This window comes from Acartia tonsa, chromosome 6 (assembly GCF_053477335.1).
Source record: "Acartia tonsa isolate MP-2025a chromosome 6, ASM5347733v1, whole genome shotgun sequence".
In the NCBI taxonomy this organism is placed as follows: Eukaryota; Metazoa; Arthropoda; class Copepoda; order Calanoida; family Acartiidae; genus Acartia; species Acartia tonsa.
Window position 1 is genome coordinate 37,874,321 of NC_137265.1, and position 15,807 is coordinate 37,890,127.

At 30.3% G+C, this 15,807-nt stretch overlaps 1 protein-coding gene across 15 annotated transcripts in view; it reads right to left on the reverse strand.

Annotated features, from left to right (window-relative positions):
* The window catches only part of kcc (solute carrier family 12 member kcc), a 221,266-nt gene that overhangs the window by 90,102 nt on the left and 115,357 nt on the right, over positions 1-15,807 (reverse strand). The window contains exons 1-3 of one of the 15 annotated variants that reach the window (XM_080164713.1): positions 9,228-9,386; positions 3,183-3,344; positions 2,855-2,951 (exon numbers count right to left, since the gene is read on the reverse strand). The exons of the other annotated variants lie outside the window; for them this stretch is intronic. Of the exons in view, the coding sequence (XP_080020839.1) occupies positions 2,855-2,951; positions 3,183-3,344; positions 9,228-9,272 (304 nt within the window). The 5' untranslated portion in view covers positions 9,273-9,386. Of the gene's footprint in view, positions 1-2,854; positions 2,952-3,182; positions 3,345-9,227; positions 9,387-15,807 lie in introns of those variants that run through there. 15 annotated transcript variants of the gene reach the window in all.

The following is a 15,807-nucleotide window of genomic DNA, read 5'->3' on the forward strand; positions in this document are numbered from 1 at the left end:
GGGCATCAAGAACCTGGAACAGCTATTCTCAACTGTTATTCGCCAGTGTTAAAAATATAAAACAAAAAGCAAACATTGTGTAGTATACATTATTGTAAGTGAGATATATTATGGTGCAACAGAGCCCACTGGTCCACCACAGGGAGGGAGGGGACATTGGGCTGTTTATTACACTAGTCTCCAAAGTCCACAATAACGTTTCCTTCTTCATTTGCTAAACAACTTTGGGGACTTTTATTGAATTATGATTGATTGTTTGAAACCACTAAATGTAATCTACATAAGAGGTAATTTTGTGTATCATCATTTGTGATGTACATAGCCTTATCCCTTTAAATCCCTGGGTCGACCATATTATAAAGAATAGCCCTGACAGAACTATCAATCAACAAGGCGGCAACGAAAACAATGGGTTAACAGGGATTAGTAATTAACACAAAACTGGTAATGCCTTTTCCAGAATAGAGACAGACCAAATGCAATGCAGGAAAAGGGACATTAGACTGTAAATTATTATGGTGACCAAAGTTTTACTAACACATTCACTTAATTCGTTGGTTTAGAAATTTTAAGGACGTTTATCAAAGTTTAATTAAACTTCGGGTGTCCGAACCAATAATTACAATCTACACAGAAATGGTAGTTTTGTTTACCATCATTGTGAATTAACATCAATTTATCTTCCAAATTTTTACCCTTTAAGATCACATATATTATTGAACAAATAAAAAAATTAAACATTCTAGCAGCATCCTCAATAAAAATTTAAATAATCTTTAAAAATTATAGCCAATTACAATTTACTTTGAAAATATTGGCTTTTTTTGTGTCTATGTCTTAATGTTTTAGCTGCACTTCTTAGGAAACAAAAAGCCGTGGTAAGGACTAGTGTTAATTTAAAAAATTTCAATTTAAAAATCTCTTTTTAACAAAAGGGGCATACAAATGACGAGAATAGTTATTTCTTTCATCGTATTATAAACCGCTTTCGCGCCCGTGCCTTCGGCACCTCGGGGCTAAAAAAAAACTAGTTTTAATCTTATGATTGTACATTTCTATATTCGTAGAAAGCTGGATATAGTACGATGCTAGACATAGTTTTTTCGTATGGATGAGAACCGGTTCCTATCCACCGGATTCGAATGATTACGAGAAAGCATTATATAATTTATGGAAGAAGAAAGGATTTAATATTAATTGGATCTTACACCAGATTATCATGTACTCGAATAAAGTGAAACTTGTAGCGGGATGAATTAACGATCCCCCTTCAATCCCCTCCTACTCAATTATCGAACTGTCCAATAAATTATGTCCTTGTTAGCAACCTAAATTTACGAATATTTCTCCCTGTCATAATATTCATATATATTTTGTATCCATTGTAAGAAGTGAAAAGAATGTAAAATTTTCGTATTTGTAATACCTAGTAACATGAAAAATGGGCCTAATATCAATAACAGCGAGAGAATGGTGAGAAAAAGTGTGTTCAAGTCAGGATTAATCTAATGTGTTTATTTGAGATTGTGTGTGTGTTTAACCAGGGATCTAAAGGGATAAGACAATGGTCGATAAATTTGTGTAAATCCCCAATGATGATACACAAAATTATCCCTTCTGTAGATTAATGTAATCACGCGTCAAGATAATAACAGGGATCTAGAGGGATAAGACAATGGTCGATAAATTTGTGTAAATTGCCAATGATAATACACAAAATTACCCATTCTGTAGATAAGTGGTTAAAATGTAACTTAATGAACTAACCAATTAAAATTCCCAAAAGTTGTTGAGCCAACGAATAAGAAAACGTTAAAATAAAACTTTGAGGGCTAGTTATGTAATAAACAGCCCGCTGTCCCCTCTCTCCCTGGCGTGTAACTATACAACAACAAAAACATATGTATTATTCAATTTGTATTATGTACTTTACTTATATATTCAATAACACTTAATGTCCTAGAAGTACTTTATTTTGTGCATTAGTAACAAATCATTTCTGCTTGTAAGATCAGATAAGACAATTTACTTACGCCCCTAGAGGCCTCTATTTTTTTCTGGGGAGGGGGGAATTTTTTCTAGGGGCGATTTAACTTGGGAGGGTGGTGATAACCTCATACGAAATGGTTAAAACCATTCAAAGACCTATGAGAAGCTCATTTGTAAAGGAGAACCATATCGGTTCAGCGGTTAACTACATCCGCGAGTACAAACAGAAAGACTCATAGACATCCTGTTACTTTTATATAAGGCTGTTTCCTGTTCATATTATACTTTTTAACAATTTATTATTTAAGTTTCAATTCAAATATTGCATAAAATCGTAATTAAAATTTCTGAAAGCCTAATTAAAAATAATTAAAATATAATAAATAGATCAAACAAATTTTAGCTAGCTCGATGTAATTCTCAGTTTTGTAAAATAGATAATAAAGAGCAATATTGTTTTAAATTATCTGTTTTATTCATGAAATTAATTGCTCTTTCAAACTCTGTTATGTACCTTTACAACTTTAGAAAACAGGAAGGTGTACAGCTCTTACACATATTGATTTTTAGATAATTTAATACAAACATACAAACAATAATGGTTTTATTATTACTTGTATTTTACACCGATATTCATAATAAAGTGAAACATGTAGCTGGCTGCAATTACGACGCCCCCCCCCCCTCATACACCTCACTCTTACTAGATTAACGAATTAACAAATAAATGAAGTCCATGTTAGCATCCTATATTGATAATTCAATAACCATGGTACAAATATTAAGAGATGACATTTAATATAAAACTAAAGACGACATTTGTATATAAAACTAAAGACAACATTTAATATAAAACTGTGTGTACCTGTATCAGTGGCCAGGTCAGCATATTTAGGAATGGGTACATGTACACTATCTGGTGTGGCGGTCACAACAGAGTTCGCAGGAGAGGTTATATCCACCTGAAGAATATGCCCAATAGTCAATGAGTGGGTACAAAGAAAATTAAAAAATGGTTCAATGAAAATATGGAATAAAATTGAAAGTCTATCTCAAAAGAATAGATCCATAAAAGAAATTTACACGAAAGTAATTTTAGAAACTTTTTTGTCTTTAATGGAAGTTCCTCTATATAACTTCAGGATTTATTATTGAGGTAAGTTAATTTTTTTTTTAAAATGTTAAAGACCCACTTCTGACAAGGGCAGGGACTGTGGTTGTTGAATACAGGATGGTGGTGGTGGTGGATAGGATGCAACCTCATCTGCCAGTTGACCGCCACCAGTTAGAGGCTCTGTGTCACTACCTCCAGCATTGTCCAGGTAGGAAGAGCCTCCAGGAGAGCCAGAATTAACCTTGTGGCACAGATTCAAGGTTCAGGTTCAATCTTGATTTTTAGTTTTAAGCATTTTATGATTGATTTTATTTTTATGGAATTATTGATTTATTTTCTCTTAAATATCTTAGCAACCTTAAGAAAAATTTTCTATTTCAAAGTACTTTTACATGATTATATAAAATTCATAATAATGTTAAGATTATGTATGTATGAATGTTTTAAGTGGAAACAGTAAAAACCATAAAAATAGTCAACTAAATGATCATCTATTTCGTTAAAGGATTAGATACATAGGTAAATATGTCACGCTTGGTTAGAATTAATATTTTGTAAAATTCTGATATCCAAAAGGAAGATAAGTGCAAAAAGTTTATAACAGCACAAAATGGGTTGTATACAAACAATGGTAAACTCAATAATTTTCTTTTCAATGACATGATGCATTTGCAGTAGAGCAGCTACTCTATGTATACTGTGATCATAAAAGTATTGTATGATCATTTTGAAGCTTTTCCAATAACTTATATTGGTATTTTAACATATAGTTGAACCAAAAAGTTTGAAGTCGAGTTTACTATTTATTTAAGCATTATTTTTGTCACAATATTTAGAGCGCAGCTACTCTAAAATTTAATGACACAAATTAATGAGTCAAATTTTTGTAATATTTAAATTTTTAGGATATTGGTTAGAATTTACAAGATAGTTTCTTTTTGACCATTAATCAAAAGTTTGGTAGGCCATAATTGAGATTCCCTTTCATGGATGTGACATCCTTGTTATATTAAGTGCATCTGTTAGATCAAAATTGAAGTAGAAGTGTACGCTGAAAAGAAATTTATAAAAGAAAGGAAACACACAGCGAGTGAATCATATATCTTCTTTATTTGTGATAGAAATGCCAAATCTGAAAGGAAAACATTTCATATTTGTCCGGAGCAGACTTGAGTTATGGCATTTCAAAGGTGAACTCTGTGCATTGCAACCCCCCCCCCCCCCTCAATAATACTTTCTCTTTATGTTGCAAATCTGTGATAACCCTTCTCTATATTTCTCTCTTGGGAAATCTTAGAACACATTCTACTGCTACCTACCCAACTATTGACAATGTTTATGTTTGTTCGCCCTTTTCTATGCTAGGAACAAAATTGATGTATTTGAAAATTTATTTTTCGCAATTTTAATTTATTAAAAGTTTTTTATTTTATTTTAATGTAATTAAGCCTGTAGAAAAATAAGATATAAAAGTTATCATCAAAGAAATAAAAACAACATTTACTGGTGGAAATTTTGGAGGCATAAATTTTTTATCAAAAAAATAAAAAAAATTAACCAACTTAAATTCTAAAAAAAGAATATTTTTGAAAAAACACTTATAAAATTTCCATTTATTTTAATAGCTATAACATAAATTTTGAAAAACTAGACTTGTAACTACAATAAAACTATGTGGGATATGAATAAAATTCAAATAAATTATAAAAATAAGTTTCTTAACCTCAACATATTGGTGGTAAAAAAGAAATCTTTTTGGGATGTTTATACAATTCTGCAAAAAATATATTTGAAAAGATCATATAGTTAAAAGCTGTAACTTAACTGCGCTAGTTAAAGGGAATAACATTAAACAACAAATACCCAATCGAATTATTAACAGATGCTAGGCTAATATGTTATTTGCAGATGCATATTTTTTTTGCAGAATTGGTAGAACACCCTGTCCCTGTGTGTCCCTGGGCCTAAAGAATGTGAATCTGCTGACACACATGTTGAGAAAATCCTGAGACAGAACATCTCGACAAAATTCAAAGAACTAGTTTTTTTTATATAAATAAAAAGGTTGTGAAAATAAAAAAATGTAAATATAGGGAGACAAGCAAGGATGTCCTGGAATAATAATCCAAGTTTGGGGGTGCTATAAACCTTGGAGACGGGATTAATGGAAAGATCTCATAATTTTTAGTTTATAGTATATTTCAAAACTTCTTGTAAACTAAAAAGTTATACATACCTAGATTCCTATAAATAGGTATTAGTTAAGGAAGCTAAAATGAAATGAATATAAAAAAACTTAAAACTTTTTTGTACAAATATTTATGATTCTGTATGGCTTTTGAAGTGAAAAATACGTAATCAATTACAACAAATAAATATAAAAGCCTACAAAATTAACAGTTAAGAATAAGATTTAGATATTTATTACAATACCATCTAATACCTCTTTCTTTTAATGAACAACCCAATAAATTTAACTAAAATCAGTAAAAAATTAAATGAAACATTGAAATTCTAAATATTGTTAAAATAAGCAAGACGCAAATCTTTGATTTAAGTCAAAGATCTTTAGGGATAATACGAAGGCCGATGAATTGATATACATCCCCAATGACGATAAAAGAAAATTGCCCTTCCGGAGATTACAATTAGTGGTTGAAACGTTTAGAAACTGAACTATATGAACCAACCAATCAAAATCCCCAAGGTTGTTAAGAAAACGATATTATAAGACTTTGGGGGACTAATGTAATAAACAGCCCAATGTCCCCTCCCTCCCTGAATTTAAGTTCATTAGGTCCGAAGAAAATCCTTCAAACTTTTGTACAAATTTCACTCTCTCACATTTCAGTGAGGAACTTCAGTAGATTATTGTTATACAGGGTGTTTTTATTTAATAGGAAAATATTGCTTTATTAAACAACTTACTATTGACAGAAATTAATAATCAATATCTCATTTTCTTCATTGAAGTTTTAAATCCAAAAACAATATTTCATGGTTTTCAACAAATTATGCCTTAAGAAGCATTTTTTTTTCTCTAATTGCCTTATATTTGAAGATTGATTGATAATGAAATTTTAAAAGGATGTGCAAAAATGTGTTCATTTTTTAAAATTCAAACTGCGCGGCTTGTGCTAATAATAGAAGAATGTTATACATACCGTTGGAAATCTGAGAAAGGTTGAAAAGTTTTAAGTCAGATGGAACATTTTACCACTTTGATCCTAAACTATACGTAGCACAGGAATTGTTAATATATATCCAAAAACTAGAGCCTAATAAATAAATCAAGGCATTAAAATAAATGTTTTAAAAGTTGTTTCTTATCTACAATACAAACGGTTTTAATTGTCTGAAGCAAAATAAATCTAAAAGGAAATAACCCTTTGGTCTATGCCTTTCAGAAAAGCTTCAAGAATGCAATAATATGATATTAATAATAAAGAACTTAAATTTATGCATTACTAATCCAAAACGTTAAAACAAAACTATGAGTACTCTTATTAAGCTAAGACTTATAAATGAGAATATTAGATTAATTTACAATCCAATATCCCTACTTTATAACTTGACTCTCTCCTATTTGTGCTGACAATATCGGTTTTAGTATTATCAAATTTACCATGTTATACAAGTTCTGAATAATGGTAGTCATCAAAATTGAATTTTCTTCATATTGGATTTTAGATTATATCAACATACTTTGAAAAAATATAAGTTTCATGTATAAAATATAGATGTAATAATGTATGTTTATCCTTGGATAAGAAAATAAAAAAATTATGAAGGCCTGAACCTACAAGAAAGTTACTAATCATATGTTATTTTTTTTTCATTTTCATAGAAAGGGGGGGGGCGAAAGTGACACTTTTTGAAACCAAAACTAAAAGTCAACAAAGGAACTCAACTAAAAAAATAGTTACAGGTCTGAGATTTTGCATGGCAGTTGCTTTATAGGGGTACAATATGGAACTGTGAAGAAACGGCGGCGCAACCGCCGAAAACCGCCGTTTCCCGCCGAATTTTTTTTTGCCTTTTCTCGGCGGTTTTCGGCGGTTGCGCCGCCGTTTCTTCACAGTGCCATATTGTACCCCTATAAAGCAACTGCCATGCAAAATCTCAGACCTGTAACTATTTTTTTAGTTGAGTTCCTTTGTTGACTTTTAGTTTTGGTTTCAAAAAGTGTCACTTTCGCCCCCCCCCCTTTCTATGAAAATGAAAAAAAAATAACATATGATTAGTAACTTTCTTGTAGGTTCAGGCCTTCATAATTTTTTTATTTTCTTATCCAAGGATAAACATACATTATTACATCTATATTTTATACATGAAACTTATATTTTTTCAAAGTATGTTGATATAATCTAAAATCCAATATGAAGAAAATTCAATTTTGATGACTACCATTATTCAGAACTTGTATAACATGGTAAATTTGATAATACTAAAACCGATATTGTCAGCACAAATAGGAGAGAGTCAAGTTATAAAGTAAGGATGAATACGAGAAAAATATTTATTTTTAAAACTACTTCATATTTTTTTGGAAATAGAATTACTACGTAAAGTTTCACACAAAAAGAGCAACTCTGGTTCTCTATTGAATTATTTAAACTAAGTTATTTGTTATTGACAATACATCCCTTTCTTATTATTATATTGAAAAATAAAAACAAGTATAAACCAGATTTTTGCAAAACAGCATCCCCCATCTATCTAAATCATTTAAATTTATTCTTTTCAGTGTCTAAAAAGTACTTTCATACAGGGAGGCTTTACATCAAAATAACTTATTTGCCTCAATAGAAAGACATTTTAACACTTTTGATTTTTTTTCTAACATTAAATAGAACAAAAACAATGCATTTATTAGGAGCAAAATATCTTTTTTGACTGATCAAATTCTATAGTCAATCATATTTGGCTCTAAAAAAAGATTATAATAAAAAGGTGGAACTGCCCCCTCACCCTTTCCAACATTATTATACTCATTGGTTTGGTTACACAAGGAATGGAAGGTTCTAAAGAATAATGCCCTCTATGAATGGTAAGGGATCTATCTACAGGGATAAGACAAAATCCGATAAATTAATGTACACCCCCAATGATCATTAGATTAAAATAAAATTTTAACAATGAACTTTATAAACCAACCAATCAAAATTCAATAAAAGTCTCCAAAGTTGTTAAGTAAACAAAAAAGAAAGCGTTATTATAAAACAGTGCAATAAACAGCTCATTGTCCCCTCTCTATCTGCAAAAAAAACTAGCGTTATGTAACGTTTTCTATGCAATGGTTGGTACTAAGATCATTTTTCCAAAATACTTACAAATATTCTAGTCTGATAGTTTGTCTAATAATAGACAAACAGGAAAAGTCTCAAATTCTCATGTTTCACAATGAAGATATAAAAAATAGAAAATAACGCAAAGTACACAGGGAGGCAGAGGACAATGGGCTGTTAAATACACTAGTCCCCAAAGTTTTATAACACCGTTTTCTTATTCTTTGGCTTAACAACTTTGGGAACTTTTAATAAATTTTAATTGGTTGGTTTATTTAGTTGAGTGTCCAAGCGTTTAAACCACTGATTTTATTCTACAGAAGGGGTAATTTTGTGTATCGTCATTGGGAATGCACATCAATTTATCGGCCATTGTCTTATTCCTTTATATCCCTGCAAAGTAAAAGTAAATTGAGACAATCTTATAATCTTACTTTCAGGTTTGCGTACAGAGATTTTTATCCTATCGCCAAGTTGACTACTGTAACAATTAAGTACAATTTAGAAAGTGTAGCATTTCTATGATCTTTAATAAAAGGTCCTTATATTCATTTAATAAATTTTTTTTTGCAATCCTTGGACAATAAGGCACAATGTTATAGGCAAAGGAACTTCATAATCAAGTCTAAAAATGTAAGTATGTCCATATTTAGAATTCTTTATTAATTATCTTTAACAGAATTTATGTTCAGACGTCAAACTAATGTTGAAAAAGGAATGAGTTTACTTTATATTCTATATGTTAGTTTGTTTGGAGGTATGTATGCTGAGGTTAACTTTAGCCTTTATGTTCAATAAAACAACAATTTATATTTTTACAAGTTTGACTCCTGAACCTTGAATCTTGAGTTGGAGCCCACAGGACTTCCGTCCAAAGACATTGTGTCAGAGTTTAGAATTTCACAAACTAAATTATTTCTTCAACAATCACTTTACCATTGTTATTTATATACAAACATACAGTATTATGATGTAATATTATATGTATTATATATTATATGAGGTCTAAAATAGGAATAGGTTATTGTAAACATATATTTTATATAGTTATTACGCCCGTCAAAACCAATCTTTATTATGAAAGACCGTAACAGTTATTAATAAAGTTCATTTAAATATTATATTAACATTTTAGTTCTTAAACATAGAAATACCAAGCAATAGAAAGGACCGTTGGGGGGGATTTTTCACAGCTGATTTATATCAATTTTTGTTAATCCCATTGAATAACAGACCAAATTTGACTGAAGTTTGGTTACATACTCAATAAATAGAAAAAAATATTCGTGTGATAATTAAAATGTATAAAAATAATTAGATTTGTGCCAGAAAGAATAAGCCTTAACAAGCTTGTCTGTGAATACGCTAATTCTTAATCAGAAACAAATAAAAATAATCATTCCCAGCGCTTGATATATAAACAATATTTGAACACCGGTTGTCATTTTAGAAAATTATATTACATATAAAAATATTTGTCATATTACCATAGGGGTATATTCAAAAGCTTAGAAATATTTTGTTATGTAATAAAAATTGTATGATTCAAGGCAGTCAAAATAGTAAAATTACAATAAAACACTAATAGCACACAAACAATATCTGAGAGATATCCACCACATGGCTTAATCCATCTGCAACTAGGAAGGAATAAAGAGTTAGGGGTAGGGGGGGGGGGGGGATATGGCCACTCCGAGAGGACAGAGAGAGATACAAGGGGGGGGGGGGGGAGGGATGGCTCTAGAGCATCAGTACCAGACCAGGTGAATGTTACGCCGTCAAAGTGCCTATCCCAAGAGAGAGAGAGAGAGAGAAAGAGAGTTTGGATAGAGAAAAATCTTGAAAATTGAGAGAGATAGAGTTAGGACAACGAAAACGGACCGAGGGAAACGCAAATTTAAGAGGGAGATACGAAAGAGAGAGAGAGAGAGTTACCAATGAAGAGAGGTAGATAGAAAATAAACAGTGACCATCAGAAAAGGAGAGAAAGAAAGAGACAGAACGAGGGTGGGAGAATGACCAACGGAGACAAAAGAGAGAGAGAGAGGGAGAGAGAACATTCAGTGCTCTGTCGAGGACAGAGGCCGATATAGTCTCTTATACATACATCTCCTCTTCAAAATTCAGGGGATTTTTTTGCACATTTATTGAACTTGAATTAGCAAAATAAATATTTTATTGCATTCGAAACTATAATAAATATAAACTTAATTTTTTTTATCAAAGTTTTTTACTTGAACAAAAAATTCGTGTTTAAAATTCTCTAAAGTCCGTAAAAAGAAATATGTAAACCCTTAAATCTTCCCATTCCCCTTTTTAAGCCCCCTCCCCCCCCCCCATTGAAAGAAACCAATTTCCCCAGCCCCTCAGCCCCCTAAAGTGTTATATAATGACCCTCGAGCGATAACCTCTCCAAGCCAATTTTAATCGCCCCCCCCCCCCCCCCCTATTGAAAAATCTTACTTATCGTGTTTGGCGATTTTTTTTTATCAGCGCAGCATTTCTTAAATTGGTGCGTAAAGACCATAAAAACCTTATCAAATGTTCTACAACTAAGGATTGTCTGTACGGCAAATGGTTAGATCTGTTTGCAATTTTTGAATTATCCGGTCGAATTCTAACTATGTATTGTTTAAAGATTAAACTACAATATTTTAAACGTATTGATTTTAAGCTTTTTTGGCCTTGGATCTTATATAAGAGAATCATATTTTTAATTTGAAGAGTGGCTCCTATGACAATTAGATACCAGTATTTTTAGCATTGACTATATATCAACGAATAAAATATCAAAAACTTGGTATCAGCAAAACATCAAACAAACTTTATCTTTGTATTTTTGAGGCCGAAATGGAGCGAAATGGAGCCCAGACCTCCAAATGAGGCCGGCCTAATATAGATGATTGGTGAGTTTAGGTATCTCTTATCATGCGCAATTTAACAATAAATCTTGTGCACATAACTTTATCATTCTTGCCTTATAATTAATTTTGAGAGGTCAGTTTTCACTTAAACACTTATCATCAGGAAGGGAGGGGATATTGGACTGTTTATTACACTGGTACCCGAAGTTTTACAACCACGTTATCTTATTCGTTGACTCAACAATTTTGGGTACTTTTAATGAATTTTGATTGGTTAGTTCCAAATTTTTCAACCAATAATTTTAATCTTCAAGAGGTGTAATCATTGAGAATTTATATCAATTTATCGACCATTGTCTTATCCCTTAAGATCCCTGCTTTCCATAAACCTTCTCAATACGCCATAAAAGATACCATTTATAAAGAAACATTGTTTTCTATCATAATATTTAAAGAAAATCTAGATCAAACTGGATTTTATTCTAATTTTTAAAAAATTAGTTTTATAATTAGACTTTCGTAAGAATGAAACATTAATGAGTAGGCATTTAAATTACTTATAAAATAAAACATGAATCAATGGCAAGAAAAAAAGAAACTACATAGTTTTGGGATAGATGTTTTGTTTTGGCGTTTCCATGTTAGAATGCTCTACTTCATCTATGCTATAAAAAAAACCATGGAGAAAATTTCAATAAAATTTCTTAAGTATTTAATATTCCTTTATATCCATGCAAGGATAAGGAAACCTCAACTCCTATAGGATTTACTATTGGAACCATGTTTTTATCCTAAAATTAGAGTTTTACCAATCATACACTTCATTTTTTTAAATTCTTTACTTTATGAATGAATAATAAAAACAAAAGTGCACATAAAATCTTGACGAACATCTTGTTTTACTTTGAATGAATTTCAATTAAATAATGTTAAAAAATAAAAAAAACATTCTACAATTTTAAAACCGTATTTGTCAAAAAAATGTGTAAAATACAAAGTGGCCAAATAAGTTTTCTTATCCAGGGAGGGAGGGCATATTCAGCTGTTTATTAGACTTGTCCCCAAAGTTTTATAATAATGCTTTCTTATACATATGTTGGCTTAACAATCTTAGGGACTTGTATAGCATTTTGAATAGTTGGTTTATTAAGTTGAGTGTCCAAACGTTTTAACGGCTACTTGTAATCTACATCAGGGATAATTTTGTGTATCATCATTGGGGAATTGGGATGTACATCAATTTATCGGCCATCGTCTTATCCCTTTAGATCCCTGTTTCTTATCTCTAATTTAACTGTAATATAATTTTTACCCAAGTGGGGGAAATACATAGTACGTCCTGTTGAGATAACAAGTATACTCGATCAATATGTAGCGAAGTTAAGTTTTATCATTTTCATTCAAAAGCAAAGATTACGAATTAATCTCCCCCCCCCCCCAAAAAAAAAAATAATAATACTGGGGTATAATAATTCAACAATATATAAACCAATCGCCCAATATTTTCAGAAATTTAATTTTAATAGAAAGTTTCCATTGAAGTGCCTAGTCAAGCGCACAACCATCTAAGTTGATAATTAGAGAATTTATTTAGGTTAAGTTAGGTTAGGTAATATTCGATACTTGTTAGCCCTGCAGTGGTTATACGTACAGGAAATTCCCAATTATTTATGATACATTTTTCAAAAGAAGGGGGTGGTGAGATTTTAGTGCTCCACAAGTACAAGTGGGAAAATCTCCTTGTAAATATATAAAATAAAATATTATAGTAAAGAAAATGGAGACTAGTTTACCAGCTATCAAAGGTAGAATTTTAAAGAAAGCTTGGGGGATGGTATCTTGGAAAATTTTATTCCTAAATCTCGATGTAATTCTAATGACAAATCTAATTTTTGTTAATAAACTTGGACGGACGTATGGATTTTAGCAAGGGAACTTCGATACTTTTAGAGACTTTGCATAAAATATACTGCACATAAAAACTACCTTTTTCATCATGAAATTCTATTCTTTTAAGATTATTTTTGACCTGTTACGTTTTGAATCTTAAAATATGCATAAAAGTATACGTGTGCAAAAACACACACACACACACAAATATTCGCACATACACACAAAATGCAAACAATTATATTGGACATTGAAAAGTTAACGTCAAAAGTCAAAAGAAAGAGCTACGTGCCACATTTTTTTAAAGATAGAAATATTTTATTATTTTTGCAATTTTCTGAATATATTTTTTTTATTTCGTATTTTGCATTAGTTTTATCATATTATTTTTGATTTATGAATGAAAAAAAAAACACATACCTAGACATTTATTACCTACTTATTATTTGTGTACAAATTTTTATGTTTTGAGCTGATACAAAGAAAAAAATAGCTTATACCCTGATTCATACAAACATCTAAATTATACACAACTACTTGATTATTTGATATTATTTATATAAATCTGACACCCTTACTTTTTAACTAAAATGAATTGTTAAAGGTGTCTTTCAAAAGTCACGACAAAAATATTGGAAGGCCATTATTTCCAGTTTTATCTAACATATCTTTTTGAAAAGCGTGGCTTTTCTACAATTAAAGTCCGTTTGTTCGAATAACTCTAATGATTAATTTAGTTATGTTAGAATTGTCCTATTGATGAGTCCTGATAAGGCATAATCTAGCAAATCTGTTTCATACCAATTTCTAAAAGCTTGCTAAATCCTTCCTAATTTACAATTGTTCGTTTTGTACGCACACCGAGTTTGAACATAAGAGTGAAAATATGAGATATATTGCTGTACTTGAAAATACAATCTGTATATTATAGATTATTACTTAATTATTTCATTTAAAATCAATACAAATTAAGTGCATAATTTAACAAGACAGCAACATAAAAACAATAATTATGATAAAAATTAACAAGAAAGTGTGATTCAGAGATTCAAGCAAATGAGGGTATCGACTGATAGGTCTGTCGAATGTGGATTATATACAAATTGGTCAACTGCCTAAAAACTGCATTTTTATGATAATCATCTTTAGGCATAAAAATGGACCAAATTTCATCAAATAACTTGATGTGTCAGAGCTTACTTCTGACAATTGACGTGCTTTAAAAAAGAGCAAGTGAGAGATAAAAAGAAAGGAATACTAAATATGAATTAATATTAAATCTATTGTGAAATTTGATTACTAAGGTCTCTAAAATGTAATGATAAAGCACGCCCATAAAAATTCACACACAAAATATTATTAGTTGTTATTTTTTTACTCAAACAGAAATTAGATAAGTAGTAAGAACTAGAAGTTTAAATAGAGTTAACAAAGGTTATGCAACACTAATCTGACACAAAAAATCTTACTTATCATGACACCAATGCATTATTCAGTCACCAATTTTTATTTGACTAAACATATTTTACATTTTTAAAGAAAACATATCCCCGTTTCATAGATTTTAGTGGTAAAAAATATAAAGTTACAATTTAATAAAAAAAATTTGGAGTAGTATCAAATTTATATCCCAATAATCTTAATTAAATATTAAACAAATGAAATGGTATTATATCAAGAATTTTGAGGTTTTAGCTAGTTTTTTTTTCTGTGAGAGCACAGCTACTCTATAACTCTGATTTATTTTATTTACATTTTTTATCAAATTTTTGTTTTTTTCTCGTATTTATTCGAAACCGATTAATATCCGGTGGATTAGAACCGGTTCTCATCCATACGGAAAAAGTATGTTTAGCATCGTATTACAGACAATTTTCCACGAATATTAAACCCAAAAGTTATTAAATTAATACCAATTTTGTTAGCACGGAACTTCGGCCCTTTGTGGCTAACAAAACTGGTTTTAATCTAGGTAATTATTTCTCTTTTAATTTCCGCGGAAACCTGTTTATACTACAATGCTATTAATAACTATTCTAGTATTTTACCATAAAAATACATATCTGTTCAATTTTAACATACCTGAAATTTAAAATCAAAATCAAATCTTTTTTTCTTAACAAATCAAAATATGAGGGAGGAAAGGGGTGGAGAGATTTGCCAGACTTCTTCTATCTTATGTATTTTCGTATGTGATTTTTTTAAGAGTGGCAAATATGCCCTCCCCTCACTTGAAAAATACATACAAGCAAAAAAAATAACTTTAAACGTATGTATGTTCTTTTTTACATTATATTATTTATATATATAGTTAGTTATTTGATAGAAATACTAAATACTACAGACAGAGTTATTGGAAAATATTATCTATAACATCAATAGATTTTCTGTATACGTATATTTATTTACTATAGATTATGATTAAATAAATAGATTACCATTGGGTTAGTTCATTAGAAATATTATTGACTGAAAAAAAATAATATAATAAAAATATTTATATGTATGGCATTATATTACATTATTGGTCACTAGCGGCTTCGCCCCTAGCCTCTAGGGGCTTTGCCCCAAGAGGTGATCAAAAAAAAAGTTAGGTGAAATTCATAAAAAAAATAAATAAAAAGGACCAAGGATATCTCCTACAAAAAAAAATGGGGGGGGA